Source organism: Panthera tigris, chromosome D1 (genome assembly GCF_018350195.1).
Source record: "Panthera tigris isolate Pti1 chromosome D1, P.tigris_Pti1_mat1.1, whole genome shotgun sequence".
Classification (NCBI taxonomy): domain Eukaryota; kingdom Metazoa; phylum Chordata; class Mammalia; order Carnivora; family Felidae; genus Panthera; species Panthera tigris.
In genome coordinates, this window is record NC_056669.1 from 73,627,923 (window position 1) to 73,651,094 (window position 23,172).

Consider the following 23,172-nt stretch of genomic DNA (forward strand, 5'->3'; position numbering starts at 1 on the left):
TGTGTGTTATTCTTTGATGTAAGGACTGTAAGTTTGTTCGTTCCCAGGGGTGATGGACGGACACCCAGGTGCAGGCCGGGCCTGTGCCCGTGTGGTTGGTGTGGGGGAGACCATGTCAGTGTCACACAGAGGAGACGCCCTGCACCCACCCTTCCCAGATCAGATCTGCTGCCCTGTCCACTCCCCTCTGGTTGCCCTGGTGCTCTCTCCAGGTTCTTCTGTGTCCAGACCCTTCTCTCCTGCCAGTTGTGTCCTGTCTCCCTCTCTGTCCTCAGCTTCCAGTCCCCCTTGGTTTTTTTCCTCATGGTCTCTATCCCTGAGGACAGGGGACACAGCCATGGGAGGATGGGTTTGTGGAATCCTGCTCCAGCTACTGCCATCTTGATCTTGTGTTGGTTTCCCAGCAGAACCTTCAAATCCAGTTAAAACCAGTTCCTGTCCATGCCATCTGAGACCTGCAACCAAAGTAGTTTTTCTCCGCCATATCTCACGCCTTCCACAAAAGCTCCCAGGAACAAAATATGTCAGCAAATTGGTGGCATAGTGACAACATCAACCTCTAGCAGGTTTTGTTGTCACGTCAGCGGAGGCTCTCTTGTCAAGTTTGACAAGATTATAGACCTGGACTATCGCCACACACTTCCTAACAGACCTTAATCCCAGCCTCGTGAAGGCCCTTTCCTTAATTTATTCCTTCCTTCATTTTTACCGCTTTATAGCTCAACTCCTGTAACTATTCAATAATTCTTAATGTTAACCCTCCTTCTGGTCACCTGGCTGGCTCAGTTGCAAAAGCGTAATTCTTGATTTTGAAGTGTGAGTTTGAGCCATATTGGCTGTGGAGGTTACTTAATAATAAATAAAACTTTAATGAAAGTTTAATGTTTATTTTTGAGAAAGAGCGAGAGTGTGAACAGAGGAAGGGCATAGAGAGAGGGAGACAGAGAACCCAAAGTAGGCTCCGTGTAGTCAGCGCAAAGCCTGACATGGGGTTTGAGCCCACAAACCATGAGATCGTGACCTGAAGTCGCATGCTCAACTGACCAAGCCACCCAGATGCCCCTTAAATAAATATTAAAACAAAACAAAACAAAACAAAACCCATAAACCTTCCTCTTGAAAATACTGCCTGGTTTCTGTTTGCTGACTGGCCCCTGACTGATGAGGGGTCTTCAATATACTGAAGTTCTACATGGAATCTCTCCTTTGATATCTCCTCTCATACCTCTCTCCACTTCCTACCCTTATCATGCTGAGGCCTCTCTATGTCCCCACCTGTTCACTGCCCAGTCACTGTGTCCTCTTCTGCCTCTGCACCTTGTCCCTCAGTGGCCTCTTTTCATTAGGCTTTGGAAAGTCTAATCCCAGGGGTTCCGGCAACTGATGTCTTGCCTTCCCAAACACCAACCCCTGTCCCCAGTGACAGTTTTAACCAGTTCCTTTGGTCCTACGTGAGGAATGGCTCTCATAGTAGTTTCTCTCATCTTTATTCCTACTGTCCTTGAACTCAGATCCAGATAAAACTTCTACTTTCTTGAAGAACCATCCCAGTAGCCCACTCACTCCATTCTGGGGCAGAGTTTGGGGCTCTCACAGAGCTTCATTCACACCTCCTGGCCTCTTTACAGCATTCCCTCTGCTTCTTCAATATGTCAGTTCCCCTAATAGATTTCAAGTCTAACATAACTCATATCTGAACAGTAGTTTACAGTTCATAAAACATTTTCATTCTACTTTCTTTTTTTTAGTAAGATAATTACTTTTAAAAGTTTATTTTGGGAGAGTGTGCGTGCAAGCGGGGGAGGGGCAAAGAGAGAGGGAGAGAGAGAAAATCCCAAGCAGGCTCTGCACTGTCAGCACAGAGCCCGATGTGGGCTTCAAACTCACGAACTGTGAAATCATGACCTGAGCCAAAACGAAGAGGCAGACGCTTGGCCGACTGAGCCACCCAGGCACCCGCTTTCTACTTTCTACATAACTTTTCTTTTGATGATGTCTAATGTTCTAGAAAGTCAGATTGTAGATAAACACTTACAACTTAATAAAAGCCTCCACTGAAGCGCACGCTGGTGACAATCCAAACTCTGCTGGGGTGTGGGAGGCTGGTGAATACTAATTAATAAGGTAGCTGCCATTTTCTTCGTTTGCAAATGCCAAACTGTGCTCTATTCTGTCCCTGCCTTATTTGACTTAAGCCACAGAAAAAGTTTTTGCAGTTCTCAGCTGGAGAACCAGGTTTAGAGGCACACAGTTAGGACCTTGTGCAGTGTTGCCCACGTAAGGGTGCAGAGCCAGGATTGCAGGCTGGTGTGTCTGCCTCCAGAACCTGGGATGTGCTGTACAAGGCCAAGGGCTTCAGCGGGGTGAGGGGGGAGGCCTCTCTCTCCTTCCTGGATCTCAGCACCAGGTTTAAACGGGCAGGAGAGCACTTATAATCGGGAGATGCCTGACTTGTTTGAGGACGGGCACCGCAGCTTGCTCATCATCGAATGTGCTACACCTCACACGGTCCAGGCACTCACCAACCGTTTCCCCGATAAATTACCACATTGAAAACCCGGACTCAGCCCACCTCACTTTTCACTCTTGCACCTTCTCCTCTTCCTCCTCCTGGTCTGACTTGTTGAAAAAGCCACCCACCTACACTGTCTGATTCCTGCCTTCAGACTCACACTTGAACCTGCTCCAGCCTGGCCTCTGTACCCACCGCTCCGGTAAAGTAGCTCTTGTCCACCACCGACTTTGGGGCGTGGCCCCAAACAAGTGACATATTCGTCCTCGTATCAAGAGGCCTCTGAGCAAAGTCCAGCACACCTGCCTTCTCCCACCTTCCTGAGAGATGTCAATTGTCTTCATTATATCACCCTCTTTGTCACACCCTCTTCGCCCACTGCTCTCCAGCATTGGTCTTCCCTCAGTTCCACCAAAAAGTCAAGCTCTAATTTGCCATAGGATGTTTGTACGTGATGTTCCCTCTGCCTAGAACACTCAATTCACCAGCTCTTCACACGGCTGCTCCTTTCTCATCCTGTGTCTCTCACGTGAAATCGCTCTTCAGAGAGGCCTTCTCTGACTGCTCTGAGTCACCTACCATGCTATTCTCCCCTTCCTACCAGGCATCAATATCTAGGATGATTTTTCTTATTTTTTGCTTTACATTTTTCTGTTATTCTGTTTTGTTTTTGTTTGTTTTTCTTGGTCTGTCTTCCATCCTAGTTAACAATTTCTGTCTTATTTAACTTTAAATATCTGGCACTAAGCAAAGTATCTGGTAACATACTAGAACCTCAACACTTACTGAATAAATGAATGAATGATTGAAATAATTTATTTTTTAACTAATTAGTAAAAAGGAGGGGATGAGGTAGGCTCATAGATGATGGGTTAACCTGAAAAGGAGTAAGGAGTGACTCATGAGAAAGGAAGGAAGGTAAAGAGAATGTGGTCAGGAGATACCTAACATTTCAGAGGGAGAAGGAACCTGAGGGAGTCCAGTTGTACCTGCTATGGTTGTACATTATTGCCCCCAGGACTCATCACAAAGGGCAAAAAGCATGTCTATCTTGCTGTATGTCATCCTTGTCCCAGAGTACCTGCCACAGCTCCTGGCTCATAGTAGAGGCTCAGTAAACATTTACTGAGTGAATGAATGAAGCAGAAAGAAAAGTATTCTGCACAGGATGACAGATCTGGGAGTGGTGTCTGGGACTTGTAGAGGGTGGGGAGATTTGATACAGGTTTTGGTCTGCAGAATGTGGAAATGTTTCACTTAAAGATGAATACCCAAATCTATACCAAAATCTATACTAAAGTACCATCTAAGGTGGACATAATTTCACTTTATCTTAGAAAAAAATAGTTTCCTAGCAATGTTTTGCAAGCTTTCTCATTAGACATGAAAATTTCGATCCCCCCATCCACCTGCCTCCCCCCAACCCGGCCCTGGCCCAGTGACGGCTTTTCGATGTGTCAACTTGGCTAGGCTGAACTACAGTCCTCACAGTTCCCTTTGACTGTGAGTCTAGGTGGATGGGCTGTAAGAGCTATTCTGTCCAGAGTGAAAGGATGAAGGGAAATGGAGTCACTTTGTTGTATACACACATCTTCCCTCAGTTATTCAAACACTGATTTAGATGCTGCTGTGAGGTTTTTTTGCAGACATGATTAAAGTCCTTAATAAATTCTCTTTAATCAAATGAGGGGTTATCCTACGTGCAACTGGCTTCATCAGTTGGAAGGCCTTTAGAAAAAGGCTTAGGTAAGAAAACCCAAAAGATTCCACCAAAAAACTGCTAGAACTGATTCATGAATCCAGCAACATTGTAGGATATAAAATCAATGCACAGAAATCGGTTGCATTCCTATATACCAACAATGAAGCAACAAAGAGAAATCAAGGAATCGATCCCATTTACAATTGCACCAAAACCCATAAAATACCTAGGAATACATCTAACCAAGCAGGTGAAAAATCTATACACTGAAAACTATAGAAAGCTTATGAAAGAAATTGAAGACACACACACACAAAAAAGAAAAAGATTCCATGCTCTGGATAGGAAGAACAAATATCGTTAAAATGTCAATACTGCCCAAAGCAATCTACATTTTCAATGCAATCCCTATCAAAATAACACCAGCATTCTTCACAGAGCTAGAACAAACAATCCTAAAATTTGTATGGAACTAGAAAGACCCCAAATAGCCAAAGTAATCTTGAAAAAGAAAACCAAAGCTGGAGGCATCACAATCCCAGACTTCAAGATATACTACAAAGTTGTAATCATCAAGACAGTATGGTACTGGCACAAGAACAGACACTCAGATCAATGAACAGAATACAGAACCCAGAAATGGACCCACAAACGTATGGCCAAGTAATCTTTGACAAAGCAGGAAAGAATATCCAATGGAATAAAGACAGTCTCTTCAGCAAGTGGTGCTGGGAAAAGTGGACAGTGACATGCAGAAGAATGAACCTGGACCACTTTCTTACACCATACACAAAAATAAGCTCAAAATGGATGAAAGACCTCAATGTAAGACAGGAAGCCATCAAAATCCTCAAGGAGAAAGCAGGCAAAAACTCTTTGATCTTGGCCACAGCAACTTCTTACTCAACACGTCTCTGGAGACAAGGGAAACAAAAGCAAAAATGAACTACTGGGACCTCATCAAAATAAAAAGCAACTGAAGGAATGGGAGAAGATATTTGCAAATGACATATCAGAGAAAGGCTTAGTATCCAAAATCTATAAAGAATTTATCAAACTCAACACTCAAAAAAACAATCCAGTGAATATGGGGAAAAGATATGCATAGACACTTCTCCAAAGAAGACATCCAGATGGCTAACCAACACATGAAAAATGTTCTACATCACTCATCCTCAGGGAAATATAAATCAAAACCACAATGAGATACCACCTCACACCTATCAGAATGGCTAACATTATTAACAACTCAGGCAACAACAGATGTTGGCGAGGATGTGGATAAAGAGGATCTCTTTTGCATTGTTGGTGGCAATGCAAGCTGGTGCAGCCACTCCGGAAAACAGTATGGAGGTTCCTCAAAAAATTAAAAATAGAACTACCCTACGACGCAGCAATTGCACTACTAGATATTTATCCAAGGGATACAGGTGTGTGTTTCGAAGGGACACATGCATCCCAATGTTTATAGCAGCACTGTCAACAATAGCCAAAGTATGGAAAGAGCCCAAATGTCCATCAATGGATGAATGGATAAAGAAGATGTGGTATATATACACAATGGAGTATTACTCAGCAATCAAAAAGAATAAAATCTTGCCATTTGCAACTATGTGGATGGAACTAGAGAGTATTATGCTAAGCGAAATTAGATAGTCAGAGAAAGACAAATATCATATGACTTCACTCATATGAGGGCTCTAAGACACAGAACAGATGAACACAAGGGAAGGGAAGCAAAAATAATATAAAAACAGGGAGGGGGATAAAAACATAAGGGACTCTTAAATATGGAGAACAAACAGAGGGTTACTGGAGGGGTTGTGGGAAGGGGGGATGGGCTAAATGGGTAAGGGGCATTAAGGAATCTACCCCTGAAATCACTGTTGCACTATATGCTAACTAACTTGGATGTAAATTAAAAGAAGAAGAAGAAGAAGAAGAAGAAGAAGAAGAAGAAGAAGAAGAAGCAGCAGCAGCAGAAGAAGAAGCAGCACCAGCAGAAGCAGAAGCAGAAGAAGAGAAGAAGAAGAAGAAGAAGAAGAAGAAGAAGAAGAAGAAGAAGAAGAAGAAGAAGAAAAAGGCTTAGGTCTTCCCCAAACTGGTCTCCAAGTAGTCGCCTACAATTGCTCTCCTTCCCTCTGTATGGCACCATCCTGACTGCCTATCCTGTCTGCTTAGCCTGCCCCTAGAGCCGTGTAAGCCAGTTCCTTGTAATAAGTCCACTAATATATACATATATATATCCTATTGGTTCCGGTCCTCTGGTTGAACTCTGACTCAGAATTTGGTACTATAAGTTGTTTACAGGAACAGGATCATAAAGACAGATTTAGATTTCTCACAAGGAATTTGCTTATGCAATGGTGAGGGCTGACTAAGTAAGTTCAAAGTCTATAAAGAAGACCTGTTTTCCATTCAACCAAGCAGGGAGGATCACAAATGGGCTGGAATTCCACAGGCATGGGCGCAAGCTGTCGTCCATAGGTGGACTCTTCCCACCCTTGGGTGGTTTCTCTCTTTGGACCTAAGTCTTTTAGACCACCAGAACCTCAAGTCACAAGGATGGAAAACAAAAATTTTGCTAGTGGGTCAGTAGGGGTATTAGTGAGAGAAGTCACTATCCCTTCCTTGCCTTAATTCTCGGGCCCATGAATTGTGGCTATGGGAGAAACAGTAGCATATATTGGACACTGATCTAAAGCACATACCATATCCTTGGTGAGGGTGGGGAGGGCATTGCCCTATCCCTGCAAGGTGTTGCCAACTACCTAGCACTGTACCTGTTTTCAAAAAGTTATTCCACCATTCTACCCAGCTGGCTACTTCAAGATCATGGGGAACATGGTTAAACCAGTGAGCTCCATAAGTATAGGTCCATTGTCATGTTTTATCTGTTGCAAAATGAGTTCCTTAATCAGAAGTAATACTGCATAGGGGTGCATGGTTGGCTCTGTCGGTTGAGCATCTGACTCTTGACTTTGGCTTGGTTCATGATCTCGCAGTTCATGAGATCAAGTCCCAAGTCTGGCTCTGTGCTGACAGCGCAGAATGAACCTTAAAAACAAGAATGAACCTTGAAAACATTAGGCTAAATAAAATCCAGACACAAAAGGCGATTTATAATATGAATATATGTGTATGAAATGTCCAGAATTGACAAGTCCAGAGGCAAGAGAGATTAGTGGCTGCCATGGCCTGGAAGGAGTGGGGGAGAGGGAGTGACTGCTAAAGGGTATGAAGTTTCTTGCTGGGATGATGAAAATATTCTGGAATTGCACAGAAGTGATGGCTACACAACCTGGTAAATATACTAAGAAACCCCTCAATAGGATAAAGAGGGTGAATTTTATGGTATGTGAATTATATCTCAGTTAAAAACTGTATGAGGAAAAAAATGTAAATAATAGATTAGGGCCCAGCGGGGAAAAGGAAAAGAACAGTCATCAAGTAATGTGTATCACACACATAAGATGGAATACTATGCAGTCTTCTCAGATAATATCCATGTTACATAGCAGAGTTGTTTTTTTTTTAATTCTGTTTAATATTATCTTGGTAAGACAACAAAAGAATCTGTTGTTTATCTTATGCATAGGGAAATTTTCTAGAAAATACTATTATCCTCTCCTTATGAAAAAAGAAAAGTAAGGGTACCTGGGTGGCTCAGTCGGTTAAATGTCCAACTTCGGCTCAGGTCAGGATCTTGTGGTTTCTTGGTTTGAGCCCCACATCAGGCTCTCCACTGTCAGCGCAGAGCCCACTTGGGATCCTGTCTCCCTTTCTCTCTGCCCCTCCCCTGCTCGTGCATACTGGCACTTTTTTAGTAAACAAAAACAAAACAAACAAAAAAAGGAAAACTCTTGCTATGTTTAGTGTGAAATGTTAACTATATTTCAGTTAAAAAAAAAAACACCAGGATTACTGAGATTGGCCAGAAGATTACTGAATAATAACACTAGTCATAATGGCTCATTTACTGAGCTTATTCTATTCCCACAGGGTGCCACAACTCTACAGGTGTAGATTATTTCTCAGATGTGGACACTGGGGGACAGAGAGACTGAGTACCTTGCTCAAGATCACAGATCTAGTGAGTGGTAAAGCCAGGATTTGAATGCAGGCAGTCTGGCTTAAGGCTTTTCCCTTCACCCACACTACTTCCTTGAGCAGTACTAATAAGAAATAATAGTCCCTAGTTCTCTGATGGGGATTTACAGTTAATAGGTCAGTGAGATAAAAGCCTCCACTGCTGAGGTAATTGTTTGGGGAGAAATGGAAACATTTTTGGTCTAGGCAAGATCCAGCTAGGGTCTGTAGGCAGGTGAGCAGTGAGGGTGCGTATAGAGCCCCAGCTGTGTCACAATTTGGACTCTGTTTGGCATCTGGGGCACCATCTGATGGGCCCTGGGCCCGTGGGGTCTCTCACTATTGAGTAAGTATGGATGTGCCATTCTCCCTGGTACCCCAGGCTGTAGTTGGAGGGCTGCCTGGAGGTTAGATTGACGATCCTTCAGTGCTTTCTACACCAAGCCATGAGCTGAGCTGTACCTGCAGGTAGGGAAGTCAGGGGGCTTAGCTGTGGGAATCTGAGGACATCAGAGTAGGGGGAAGGTTAAGGAAGCAGGTCATGTCAGGGGAGAGACAATCCAACCAGCAATGATGGCTGGATGACTGCTATTTCTTACCTAATGGATCCTTCACTTGAATAACAGACTAAGTCTAGGTGATAAAGCCTCAAAGAATAGAAGAATCCCCTCACCTCCTGCCGTCCTCACCCCCACCACCTCCCCTAGGTTCTCTGGTACTTTACTTGGAAACAACCCCAGTGAGCAGGAGTGAGAGACAGGGGTGTAGACCAGGGAGGGAGCATGGCCAACATAAGGATGCATAATGGAGCAGGCCATAATTAAGAGCCTTATACCCGGAGCTCAATCCCACTGCGACTTCTGAGGAATGTCATAAAAGATACCTGAGCACTATCCACCACGATTCAAAAAGAAAAGCACCTATTAACTGGCTTCCATCTCCAGTGGTTAAGTGTGACCCCTTGAATATTAACCTTTCTACATTCCATGGTTGTGCACATGCTCAGTGCCCTGTGGATTTCCCTAGTGTATGGAACAGAAGGCTGTGGAACAGACCCAAAGCAGGTTGCACCTGCATGAAATGGATCAATGCTCATAAACGATGGAATCATCATTGTAGAAGTGGCTGCAGGAAAAGGAGGGGGCCAGAGGATCTGAAATAGTACGTAAGCCATATCTGATATACCAAAACCTTGTGCTTTTCTAAAGCTCATGGAAAAAACATATGCAGCAGGGTGCCTGGGTGAATCACTCAGTAGAGTATCCAACTCTCTTTGATTTGGGTTCAGGTCATGATCCCAGGGTCGTGGAATTGAGCCCAACATCAAGACCTGTGCTGAGCATGGAGTCTGCTTAAGATTGCCTCTCTCTCTCTCTCTCTCTCTTTCTCCCTCTACCCCCCTCTCGCTTGTACTAATAAAAATTGAAAAAAAGGAAAGAAAAAAGAAAAGCACAGGCATCTCCAACATATGGACAGTAAATTCACTCACGAATGAAGGGATTGATTGGATCTTAGGTTGAGGATAAAAGAGAGAAGAGGGAAAGAAGCTGGTTAGCCAAGACAGGGAGACAGGCAGGGACACTAGGAAGGACAAAGAAATGTAAGCTACCACGGACTTGTGGAATGAACCAGCCGTGAGCCTGGTAATGCCACAAACCAGATGCCACCCCAGGGGGATGTGATCTGGAACACAGTGCTCTTTGAGGGACTGAGTGCTACGGGGCTTGGTAGGGATATGGAGACATTCTTAGCAACGGGGTTGGATCTGCTACACTCCACCTCGTATTTTGGTTAAGATAACTTATTTTTGTTTTCCTACAACAAAAGTAGTTAGAGGTTGGAGTAAAATTAAGGTGATACAATGACCATTATGGTTAGGGGATCCAAGGAATATCCGAGCCACAAGTTCCCCACGGGAGACAGGTTTGAAGGACAAGGAGAAGCAAGTTTTTATTGGTTAGGATTTGCCTCCAAACATCAAAACCGAATTCTGGTAAACCTGGGCCACACTGCCTCATCTTCTTCTCCTCTAATTTCAAACTCCAACTCCAGTCTCCAAGATTAAAAAGGCCATTCCAATAGGCACCCACCAACACTGGAGGAGGAACCAGAGAGCCTGAGCTTGTGTTTGACACATTTGGAGGCAAGTTTCTAGGCATACTTCAGAGAAGGCTCTTTCTCCAAAATTATTTAAGCCTAAACAAACTGAGAACACAACAAGTTGTGAGACTGGCTCTACCTCACTTCCTCTAATTAGGGTAAGGCTAACTGGCTGTAACAAAAACACAGAAGCTTAAGGAATACAAAAATTCACGTTTCCCTTAATGTGGCAAGTAATCCAGCTGCCAGGGGCCTTGGATCCATATTGTCCTTCAGATTCCTTCTAAGTTGCTACCAGACTTCAGACTGAGCCTTGCTACTCAAAGGGTGACTCAAGGAAGCATCACCTGGGATCCTGTTAGAAATGCAAAATCTCAGGGGCGCCTGGGTGGCTCAGTCGGTTGAGCGTCTGACTTCAGCTCAGGTCATGATCTGTGAGATCGGGTCTCGTGGTCTGTGAGTTCGAGCCCCGCGTCAGACTCTGTGCTGACAGCTCGGAGCCTGGAGCCTGCTTTGGATTCTGTGTCTCCCTCTCTCTCTGCCCCTCCCCCGCTCATGCTCTGTCTCTGTCAAAAATAAACATTAAAAAAATTTTTTAAAAAATGCAAAATCTCAGGCCCCACCTCAGATCTACTGTGGCAGCCAGGGCCAGTTACTTAATGTAATGGGTCCCAATGCAAAATAAAAATGTGTTCAGAAATTATTAAAAATTCCAAGATGATGAAAGCAGGGCATTCAAGCAGGCCCAGGGCCCTGGCTAAGTATGGGCCTCATGCTATAAAGACAGGAGGTTTATTAGGAAAAGCTACAGGGGGATCAAGACCACTGACACGATGTCACTAAACCCAGGCTCTGCCTACCGGTAACAGTGCCGCATCACTAGCGGGAACCATCACCTTGAATATTCACACTGACTCAGAGTCACCCAGCTGGAATAATGTATTACTTGGGCAAGATGGGAAAACATTCTCTGTTTAAGACACAGTGGTGCCAGGTAGTACTTCTCTGAGCCCTCTGGAAAGAATTATCAAGTGGAAATTTTCCCAGCCTTCTTCTGTGGTTTGTATCTGATCCATTAGACCAGGACTGACTGGAAACTCCAGACTCCCCATCTCACACAGCAGCGTGTGTTGTAATTCTGTAGTGCTATTCGGGAAGTTTAGTGGTATGCAGGTTTCTTCTAAGTGAAAGGGTAGGGAAAGCTCTGAACCCACTCTAAAGTTACTGTTTCCTGGCAGGAGGAGAGATTTCAGCCCCTTGTTCTGCCACAAAAATGGTTAAGATGGTAAGGTTTAAGTTACCTGTATGTTATCACATTTTAAAACAACCAAACTTGACATATAGAACTTGAAGGCACAGAACCCTGGTGGGTTTCAGCAGGTGGGGACTGGGGCAAAGGACATGTCCAGGTTAAGCAGAAGCACAACCAGAGGTCCAAGTGCAGAGCGTATCCAAGAAACAGAGAACCCAGGATGAAGGACAAACTCTGGAGCCGAGAAACGGAGTTTGGAAACAAGTCACGGAGGGCCTTCAATGACAGGCTCAAGGATTTGGGTTTTATTTTGAAAGCAGAGGGGAGTCTGAAAGTTTCTGATTGGGAAAAGGCATGATTAAGGCTGTCTCGAGAGGACAAGGATTCTGACAGTGGATGTCTAATTAAGTTCCCATGGGACCAAGACAGGGGTTCATCTATAAGCCAGGATAAATAACTCTGTATCTAAATCTAGGAACGATATGGGGGTGGGAGGTCAATTGAGGATAAAGTTAGACCCTAAATGTATAGACTCCAGGTCTGGGCCAGGATCCCTGAAATCAGTTATCTTTCACGTGCTCCTGTGGTGACTCTGACATACAGCAAGTTTGTCAATCACCTAACTTGGGTGATACTAGGTGCTTACACTTTGAGGAGCTGAGACTGAGTGGCGGCAGTGGAGAAGGCAAGACTTTAGACGTGAAGAAAGAAAGGTCACTAAGACTGCTCCAAGCGTTCAGGCAAGCAAGGAGTAACGAGAATGTGGATGGGCAGCAACGGAGACTGGAGAAAAAAACGACCTCTGGAGAACACCACCAACACAGTATTGACAGGATTTATCTGATGACTAGAAGTGAGGGTTGAGGAGCGGGAGAGGCAGGGATGACTACAAGGTTTTGAGCCTTGGGCAGAACGGGGACAGATTTAACACATACAAGGAAATTACTAACTTCAGTTTTGGTCTTCTCACTCTCTCAGATTCATACAAACCAGTTTACATGGGTCTGATCACTACAGGGTAAAAGCAGTAAAAGGATATTCCATACCTTTCAAATGACAGCTAATATTTATTACCCATGCACTGGTCACAAGCACTACTGCCCTGCACTCTAGTCTCATGTGTCACTAACAGCTGGCTCTAACCTATGCGCCAGGCACTGTGTTCTGTGCTTCACATTTATGACCTCAGTTAATTCTCAAACTATCCTGAGTGACTGCTACTACTGTCCCCATAATATAGATGAGAAAACTGAAACTCAGAAAACAAAGTAACTCTCCCAAGGTCACTTAGAAAGACACACAGCAACATTCAGAGCTAGACAGTGTACCTCAGAACCCAGGCTCTCAGCCACTATGCGAATCTGTGGCCCTGTTAAAACTGATGCAACCATGAATCACTGTCCAGCCATCTCCAGGGAAGTCAAAGATACAAGTTGTATTTGAAAACACTGCCTAATAGCCAACTAGACTGATGAAATTTAAATGTTTAACTGAAGGGGACTTTTGTTGTTGTTGCTTGGTTTACTTTGGAAGATAAATTCAGATGATGCAATTATGTTTTTTAGTGCTATGAATTTCTCTGTACCCTTTTGGCAAATGAGGATTGCTGTAATATGCCCTAGAATAATCTGTTAGGAAATGACTGCACGACTGTGCCAGTTCAGGCTGTCTCCTGAGATTTCTTTTCTCTTGTGGACAGTATGTCATTATGTAATGACAAAAGCTGAGAGACAGTGAAGGGAGGGTTCTTGCTCTTTACCTTAGTACAGACTCACATTCAACATAATCCAATACAGCCAAAATCCAGCTAATGCTAGTGGGAAGGTATGATATTGTGACTTATAGTAAGAAATATATATTTCGTCTTCCTCTTTTCTGGCACAGAGCTCCTAAAGCCCTTAGAATTTCCCAAGTGATGAGTGCCATAGAGGTGTCTTGTACTTTCAGTCTCATCCCCCAAGCCCCACCCCTGACTTCAGGAAGGGAAAGGGACTGGACATTGAGTTCAATAGCTAATGACAAATGATTTAATTAATCACGCCCCTGTAATGAAGGTATAAAAAAAACGCAGAGAACTTGATTCAGAGAGCTTCTAGATTGGGAACACAAAGATTTGGAGAAGGTGGCGCTTAGAGCAGACATGGAAGCTCCTTAAGCTTTTCCCCGTACCCTGCCCTACATGTGTCTTCTATCTGGCTGTTCCTAAATTACATCCTTTTATAAGAAGTTGGCAATCTAGTAAATAAAATGTTTCTTCTTGGTCAGAAGTATAGTTAACAACCTGGACTTGGAATCAGTGTCTAAAGTGGAGGAGAGTTTTTTGGGACTGAGCCCTTTACCTGTGGGATCTGATGCTGCCTTTGGGTCAATAGTGTCAGAATTGGGTTGCATTGTAGGACACCCAACTGGTGTCAGGAAATTGTTTGATAAGGGGAAACACCACACACACACACACACACACACACACACACACACACTCCACCCCCACCCCCACCCCCACTGTAGACCACAATTGTTAGATTTTCCAAGCTTCCCAAAACTCTAAGAAACTTTGTGAAGCCTTCTTTCTCTGATAATGTCTTCAACCCATCTGGTTACATGATATCTGAATATCATGTGGACGCATGACAGCAATTTCTGTCTATAGTTCTTTGGCTGTGTTCTGAATGAAAAAAAGAAGCGAATCATTCAACGTATCCAATACTTTTCTTACTCCACGTTGAGCTTACTCCAACACCTTCCTGCAAATTGCTCACAATAAACTTCATGTCTGTATTCTATTCAAATAAAAACTTAACCAGATTTTACATGTATCATTAATGTAACATGCTATGCAAACATACAGGAGCTTGATGGAGGCATTCTAGTGCATGGCTTCAATGACACAAGTGCTCGCTGCAGTCTTTGTTAGTACTTAAGCTTTCCTTTATTATGGCTTTAAAAAAAATAATTTTTAAAGGTGCATGATTCCTTTGGAGCACTGTTTAGGAAAGATTAGAGATAAAACATTTCTGGTAATAAATTAGTCATTTGTATATATGTTCAGATTAGAAAATGTCAAATATTGGAGAAAAATATTTTTTAAATTAGCTCAATTTAAATATGGGGCCATTTCATGTAAATATCTAATCTGAATCTTCAGTGTTTCGTGTATTTTATGTGTTAATTCCGTTATGCCCAGTCTTATGTCAATAAATTTCTCAACTATTCCAGGTAAGATATAAAAAAAATTCAACTCCTGCCAATGACTTTATCTGTCTTCATTATAAGCAGGATGAGAAACTTCTGTTCCTACATGAAGAGTCACAATAGGAAAATAATTCCCCCGATTCACTAGCAAGGGGAAAATAATACTGTAATTCAGCTGTGAACTTTCACATTCGGACTCCAGGACACTTCGATTCAGCAAACAAGGACTGATTCCTTTCAAAATTCAACCCTGGTTGACAAACACTGAGTTCACAGAGCCACAGATACAGAAGTTATGGACACTGACAAAAGTGTTCCCAGGAAGGTGGCAGGGTTTTGAGGTGGTACCTTTCCTTCCACAGCAAATGTGTTCAGGAGGCTCAGGAGCATGACTCAGTTTTTCTCAAAATATTATGACATTGTGATGAATCTTCTTCCACTAGGCCTGCTGAGACCAGAGAAACCGATCACATTTTTCAAGCATGCTTTGTATCAAGGCTCTGAAATCCCAAAGAAAAGAAACAAGCACATTTAGTTTTCATTGTTCTACTTACAAAAAAAAATTTTTTGAACCCACAAAGAATTAAAGGATTCAAAAAGTTGACGGATTCTGTGCATCAAAAGACACAATCAACACAGTGAAAAGGCATCCTATCCAATAGGGGAAAATATCACAAATCATATATCTGATAAAGGGTTAATATTCAGAATATATAAAAAATTCATACAATAACAAAAAAACGTGATTTAAAAACAGGCAAAAAGACTTGAATAGAAATGTCTCCAAAGACGGTATACAACAGCCAACAAGCACATGGAAAGATGTTCAACATCATTAATCACTAAGAAAATGCAAATAAAAACCAAAATACTTCTCACCTCATGCCCATTAGGATGGTTACTATCAAAAAATAATAGTAATAACGTAACTACTGTTGGTGAGAATATGGAGAAAATGGAGCCCTTGTGCATCATTGGTGGGAATGTAAAATGGTGCAGCCCCTATGGAGAACAGTATGGCAGTTCCTGAAAAAAATTAAAACTAGAATCCCATATGATCTAGCAATTCCACTTCTGGGTATACACCCAAAAGAATTGAAAGCAGGGTCTCAAAGAGACTACTGTAGTCAAAATTATAGAGACAGAAAATAGATTGGTGGTTACGAGAAGCTGCATGGAGGGGGTCACGAGGAGTTGTTGTTTAATGGGTAAAGTTTAAGGTCTTCAAGATGATATGAACATAATTAACACTACTGAACCAAATTTAAAAATGGTTAAGATGGTGAATTTTATTTTATCTGTATTTTACCAAAATTAAAACAAAAGCAAAAAAGTCCTGAGACAACTTGATATTTGGTACTAATAACTGTCTTCAAGAACTGAGTACACACCAGATTTGGGTATTCACATGAACTTACAGAGTGTCTTGGTCACAAGTATGAGACACAATAATTACTTTTAGCCTCTTCCCTCAATCACCTTAATTAGCAGAGGCATCTCAGTCCCCTCATCTGTTAGTGAGGGGCTGGGACTGAATGATCTCTACAGCCCCACCCCCTTCTGAAAATCTCTGAGCTTCCACATTCCCCAAGCACCTGTGGAGACGGCATGACAAGGGCATGACAGGTTATTACCTCTGTCTTTTCTCCGCAATCCTTAGGATATCGCAGGTTCTAGTAAACCTCTGTGACAGCTCAAGGGTCAAACCACATTCCTGTAGCAATGACCAGGCCTGATCTGGGCCCATCGCCTTAGCTAACAGAAGTGCCACATTTTCCACATTGATGGGGGAAGGCCCATCACTGAAGTTCCCATTCTGTGACTTCTGGGGGGCTGGCTTTGTACTCTTGTTCTGTACGAGATGTAGGAGAAGCTTCCATTCCTCCACAGTCTCTGGGATCCAACCTACACAAACACACAGAAACACACAATTTTGGCTCTAATGGCTCTTAATGCTCTGCCTGCATATAGGAGACAGTCAGAACCATTGTGAAAACATTTAAAACCAAAACATAAGAACATAATATCATCCTAACACAAAATTGTTTTCTGAACATTTGTTGAATAAGTAATTCATGATAGGAGAGGTCACAACATTAGCTTCAAAATTCTTCATTTCGCTCACTTAGGACTCCTTGGGTACAGTCTAGGCTAGGCACATGATGTGCAATGTGAGACCAACCAGACATGATGAGCCCTACACTCTTCTGGAGCTCAGTCTAGTAAAGGAGGTAAACACAGACCTAAATCTATACTTATAAACTGGGCTAAGTGCATTAAAGGAAAAGGTCAGGGAACCATCAGAGAGAATGGCATGTTTAGGGGGAATCTGAGAAGGGCTCTGTGAGGACGGGATAGATGAGCAAATAGCTGAAAGACTGGGCAAGCTCAGAGATGCACATGCCTGTGCCTCACATATGGACAAGCGTGAGGTCGCAGGGTGTCGGGAATGGAGGGTGAAGGAGCCTGCATTTCTGACAAAGGAAACATGGAAGGCAACTTGGCACAGAACAGAACTGGAATTCAAGGAAGGAACTCAAAGAATGGCCTACAGTGCACAAAGGCCTGGATTTTATTCTGATTTCCATGTAGCATGTTTCAAGGAAGGGAGCCACGTCATCCAATTTTTGTTTTTAAGAACCCTTCTGGCTGCTCCAGGGAAAATGGATTAAAGGTGGGAGAAAATGGAAACCAGATGACTATTCTGAGGTGACTGCAGCCATCTAGGCGAGTAGCTAGGACCAGGGAGCTGGTGGTGGAGCAAAAATATGTAGACAGATATGAGATACACATCCGGCAATAAAACTAACAACGCCTTGAAGAGCAATTAATATGAGTTATGGGGAAAAGAGAAGTGTCAAGAAAAGACCCCCACTTAACACACCAAGGGTAAGAACAACTATTATTTTATTAACAAAATGGGCAGAAAGGATTTTAAGTGGGATTTATTTTGTTTATGCTTCTTGAATTTTCAGTTTTTATCTATAACAAACATTGTATCATGACTTTAAAAATGTAAACCACGTACATCTTAACTATTCTGTTAAGATATTATCTTAACTATTATCTGTTAACTATATCATCTTAACTATTCTGTTATTTTTCAGAAGGATATGTATGTTTATAGTCTCCTCTTCGTTTCTTTTTAAAAAAAAATTTTTTTAAGCTTTATTTATTTTTGAAAGAGAGAGAGAGAGAGAGAGAGAGAGCGTGAGTGGGGAGGAGCAGAGAGAGGGAGACACAGAATCTGAAGCAGGCTCCAGGCTCTGAGCTGTCAGCAAAGAGCCCAATGCGGGGCTTGAACTCACAAACCGCGAGATCACGACCTCAGCCGAAGTCGGACGCCCAACCGAGCCACCCAGGTGCCCCCCTCCTCTTCATTTCTGAAACAAAGATGATAATTATTTTTGCAATAGTTGGGACATCTGAAGCTAACTAACACTTGCCAGTGAACTGGCTTTTTTGCTCTGTTCTAACTTTCCCTCTCCCACACCAATAGAGCTGCAAAAGGCTATAGGTCACACTGCTGAATGAAGGACCCTGATGTCATGCAGTTGGCATCTTTGCACTGAGAGGAATAAAGCAACATGAGAAAACAGACCAAGATGGACTCTCAGACCTCAGATATCAGTGTGTCAAAGCCCTGGCCTTCTGTCATTTTATCTGTGTTGGATTGATAAAAATTTAAAAACAATTTTTAAGTATTTAAATACTTGGGAAAGCTGGCTGCCACTCCACTTTAAGTTCATTTTAATGATACTGAACTGTTGGCTGTTAAAAGGCAACATGGTGCAGAGAAAAGATTCTGAGCACAAACTTTAAAGACAGTCAGTGAGACCTGGGTCTGAACACCTGCTCCACCAGTTGTGTGGCTTTGGGGAAACTAACTGTCCTTCCCCCAGACCTCAGTTATAACTTCTGTAAAACAGAAATAACAGTAAATATCCCAAAGGTTTGTTATTTAAACAGCAGATGGAAAAGTGTCTAGTGTAGTGACTAACACATAGTAGGCACTTGTTAATAGAAAAATTGCCTATAGTTTATTCTAATTATGATTTTATAATATACTAAGTGGTACTGATAAAAACCAAAACAAAACAATGGGCACCTGGGTGGCTCAGTTGGTTAGGCGTCCAACTCTTGATTTTGGCTCAGGTCACAGTCTCATGGTTCATGAGATCAAGCCCTGAGATGCTCTCTGCACTGAGAGTGCAGAGCCTGCTTGGGATTCTCTCTCTTTCTCTGCCCTCCCCAGCTCATGCTCTCTCTCTTAATAAATTAAATAAAAAATAAGTAAATAAATAAATAACAAAGCAAAACAAAACAAACCTCCACAAATTTGACAGCTAACCAGGATTACATACAGGATCACTGAAATGTTCAACCAAGTATCCTTATTGAAAATTCTGCAGTGGCTTCTAATATACTACAACCAAAAGTAACCAACTGGGACTTACATACCATTGTCCCCTTCCATCAGGCTCATATCGTTAAGACACACAATGTTGGTGAAGGCCTCTCTTCTTCTCTCCAGCTCCAAACAAAGAGTAAGATACCCAGGCCAGAAACTTTAAAGAAACAAAAATTGAAGAAAGGAATAAAAACAGTGAATTTATCTGGAGCTGTGCTGTCCAATAAAGTAGACATTAGCCTTAAATTTAAATTAAATAAAAAGTCAGTTCTTCAGTGGACTAATCCATATTTCAAGTTTTCAAGTGGCTAATGGCTACCATATTGGACAATGTGGTAGCATTATTCTATTATCTAATAGATAATAGAAATAATTAGAAATAACTAGATAATATTCCTATTATCTAATAGACAATTCTATTAGACAGCCTCGATCTAGAGTGTGTACGAAAAAAAGAATAAAAGCTAGAGATAAATACTGATATTTGAGGCCAAGCACTAGTTATGAGATGTGTAAGCTTATATATACTTTATAAACTTTCAGATTTCTTCCCCAAATATGCAAACTATGTAAGTTCTCCTTGACTCTTCCCCCTCTTTTATTTGCTATACCCATGGTTTATAAGTCCCACTGTATTTTCCCTCAGAATGTCCCTTGGATGTGCTCCTTCTGCTGCCATACTCATCACCAATTCAGTCATACCTGAATTACTATGACAGCTTCCTAGCTGGCCCTCCTATCTCCAACACCAGAGATGATTTTCAGAAAGCTCCATTTTTATCATGTCATTTTTGTACCAATAAATTCTTCTGATGAGCTTTCAAGGTCCTACATGATTTCATCACCTACCACACCTGGCTAGTTTCATCCCTTATTATCAATAAACAGATATGTATCAAGTACCTATCACTGTATGAATTAGAAATTACAAAGAAAAAGAAAGTCATTGGTCCCTATCTCCAAAAGATTATAATCCAGGTAGAGCCATAAGATAACACTGCCAGGCAATAAATAACTAATATGCGGTATGGATAAAAAGCAATGGTCAGTTTCTCATGCCCTTGTTCTTGCTGTTTCTCTCATCTGACCCACCCTCCTCTTGGGCTCCTTTATCAATACAAATCCTGTCCAGCCTTCAGGGCTTTACCTCCAAAGTCTCCTCCCTCCTCCCTAAGTCCTTCACCAACAATTCTATTGAGCACATTCTAATCTCTCCCTTCTCAGGAACCCTGTATCAACTGTTAACTCTTAGCACATAGTCTGGTGCTTAATTAAATACCATCCAAGTGCCTGAGAACTGGAGTTAGCTACCAAGGACCAGGGGGAGAGAGGAATTAGCAAAGGCCAATGTCTTCTACACAAAAGAAAAATATGTATAAAATTTTAAAAGAAAAAGACATCTACTTTACTATCACTTAAAATAAAAGTCACTTCTCTGTAGTAAAGAGAATTCCCAAATTATAAAGCATATCGATTCAGGTCCTTCACTATAAAGTTATGAACTAAGAAGCTAATCTTTAGCTTCTAAAACAATTCTCACTTACCCATGAGACCTACAGATGTCAGCCATTTTCTCTTTGGTTGTAAAATCTGCAGGTAGTTTAATGAGATGGAGCAGCAGCTGATTGTAACCCCAGGAAAGCAAGTGTGAATGGGGCCTGTGAAATGAACAACTCTCAGTGAATTAGACATGAAACACTTTTTACAAAATGCTTATGCACCATCTAATTGATAAGTATAGAGTTTAATTATATTTGTCACATAATTAACATATTGTCACTTACTTTTCCCATTGTTATTATATTTTTATAATATCCATATCATTATATCAATTATTATTATATTTTTCAAACATTTTTACTTAGCTTTTGAAAAATTAAAAATAGCTATTTTTCCTATAACAAATACCTGTTTATTTTTTAAAATTAGACATTTTAGGTAATAAAAAGCAAAAGAAAGAAGCCTATAATTCTCACTCATAGACAGCCACTGTATCTCCTTCTAGACCTTTTGTCTAGGCATATATGATAGGCATATGGCGGGGCGGGGGGGGGGGCTTTTAAAAAGCTTCTCTTAGAGGTAAACACAAGAGACATTTCTAATACATTACATGTATCAGTATGTATTTCTTATGGATTATTTTTTTTTAGTCCCAAATCAAGCTATGTCTAGAAATTTCCAGGAAGAAAACATATAATTTCCTCCCTCTAATACAGGTTTAACCATCAAGGACTCTTAAAGTGGATACATGAAAGAGCTTAATTATCTGAAATCATGTACAAAATTGTGCAAGGATGTGCATTTTTCTGAAAGGAATCATCGGAGATCTGTAACTCAAAAAATGTTCAGAACCACTAAGAAGTACACTCAGTTTCCTTACTACTATGACTTGGGTCAGTCTCTTCCATAGCTATTCTTGAAGTAAGCCCAGAATGCTATGAATGAATAAAGCAGTTCCATTCTAGGAGAACATCGGAGCTGGAAGGAGCACTTTTATACCTGGGGTTTCCTTCATCATCCATAGTGCTTGTGCTTGGGGGAGCATCGTGGGTCACTGCTAAAAGCAGCCAATCCAATCTTAAAGATTCTGGTTGTAGAAGGGACTCAAGGAAGGATGGCCTAAAAGAAAGTTGGGGAGAAAAATCATCTTCATGCTGAGAAAGGAAACATAAAATGTAGGAATGTGAAGAGGAAAATGTTATTAGGGGACCAAAATAGTAGATGAAATGACTTGAAAACCCTCTGCTACAAAATGTCTAGAAATGCTGGTGAAAATCTAATAGCCTATTAAATGAACAGTTGAGCTCAAGATAATAAGGAAGATACCAAAAGGCCTAAAACAAAAAGAGAAATGAAAGCCAGTAGGGCAAATGTAAATCAATGAGATGAAGAAAGGGCGGGGGGTGGGGGGGGGCAGGTGTTGAAACCAAGGGCCATGTGGAAATAGGAAATGAGACCTCAGTCTAAAAAAGAGATGAGATCTGGGACTGAGATCCACAAAAAGCTGGGATATTATCAACAAAGAGGTGGCAATAAATCCACTCACCAGCAGAGACAACAAGGAAGCTTATTTGCCTTAGTGTAGGACGTGAAGCAGGGGTTTAATTTTACATTGATCATCATTGATCATCACTGATTCACTGAGAATCCCTGAGACAGAGTGAAGAGAAGTACACTAGCTATGTGCACATTTATGGTATGTGTTGTGGACTGTGAAAGAACGGTACATGACTGCCAAACCATCCTTTCCATAACAGGTGTGTCAGTTGTGCGGCAGGTGGCAGTAAGAACATAACAACAGCTTATACAAAGGAAACAATGCCTTATCAAAAGAAAAGAGAGTCTGCAAATATTCTCGCCTTCTCACCGTTGATCTTCAGGCCTTGATTTCACCAGACTGTCTAAATAGGCCAAAAACTGAGCAGGATGATGATGACAAAGTTGCATGACATCCGAAGGCAAAATAGATGGGTAAAACCTGATTAAGGACCGAAGAGCAGATTCTCCAAACGTTTCATACAATCTGCATTTAAAAACAAAACCAGTTAGTCTCCAACTTCAATGAGATGATGTAACTTGGTTACATTATCTAAGCATTTATTAGAAATAAAAATGACAATCGGGGTGCCTGGGTGGCTCAGGTGGTTAAGCTTCCAACTTTGGATCAGGTCATGATCTCATGGTGAGTTCCAGACCCGAGTCAGGTTCTGTGCTGGCAACTGAGAGCCTGGAGCCTGCTTCAGATTCTGTGTCTCCCTCACTCTCTGCCCCTCCCCTGCTTGCATGCTCTCTCTCTCTCTCTGTCTCTCAAAAAGAAAAAACAATTTTTTCAAAAAGAAAAAAAAATGACAAGAAGCTGCCCACCATACAACTGAGTAAAACTTTAGAGATTAAGACCAAAACCAGAACCAAACACC

General features: G+C 41.9%; 1 protein-coding gene across 5 annotated transcripts in view; it reads right to left on the minus strand.

Moving 5' to 3' along the window:
* Positions 1–13,395: 13,395 nt before the first annotated feature.
* The window catches only part of HPS5 (HPS5 biogenesis of lysosomal organelles complex 2 subunit 2), a 39,585-nt gene continuing 29,808 nt past the window's right edge, over positions 13,396–23,172 (minus strand). For all 5 annotated transcript variants that reach the window (XM_042957346.1, XM_042957345.1, XM_042957347.1 and 2 more), the window contains 6 exons: positions 22,623–22,778; positions 21,755–21,874; positions 20,800–20,913; positions 19,306–19,412; positions 16,479–16,749; positions 13,396–15,344 (listed from right to left, as the gene is read on the minus strand). In XM_042957346.1, coding sequence (XP_042813280.1) covers positions 15,284–15,344; positions 16,479–16,749; positions 19,306–19,412; positions 20,800–20,913; positions 21,755–21,874; positions 22,623–22,778 — 829 coding nt within the window. In that variant the 3' untranslated portion in view covers positions 13,396–15,283. The remainder of the gene's footprint in view (positions 15,345–16,478; positions 16,750–19,305; positions 19,413–20,799; positions 20,914–21,754; positions 21,875–22,622; positions 22,779–23,172) is intronic.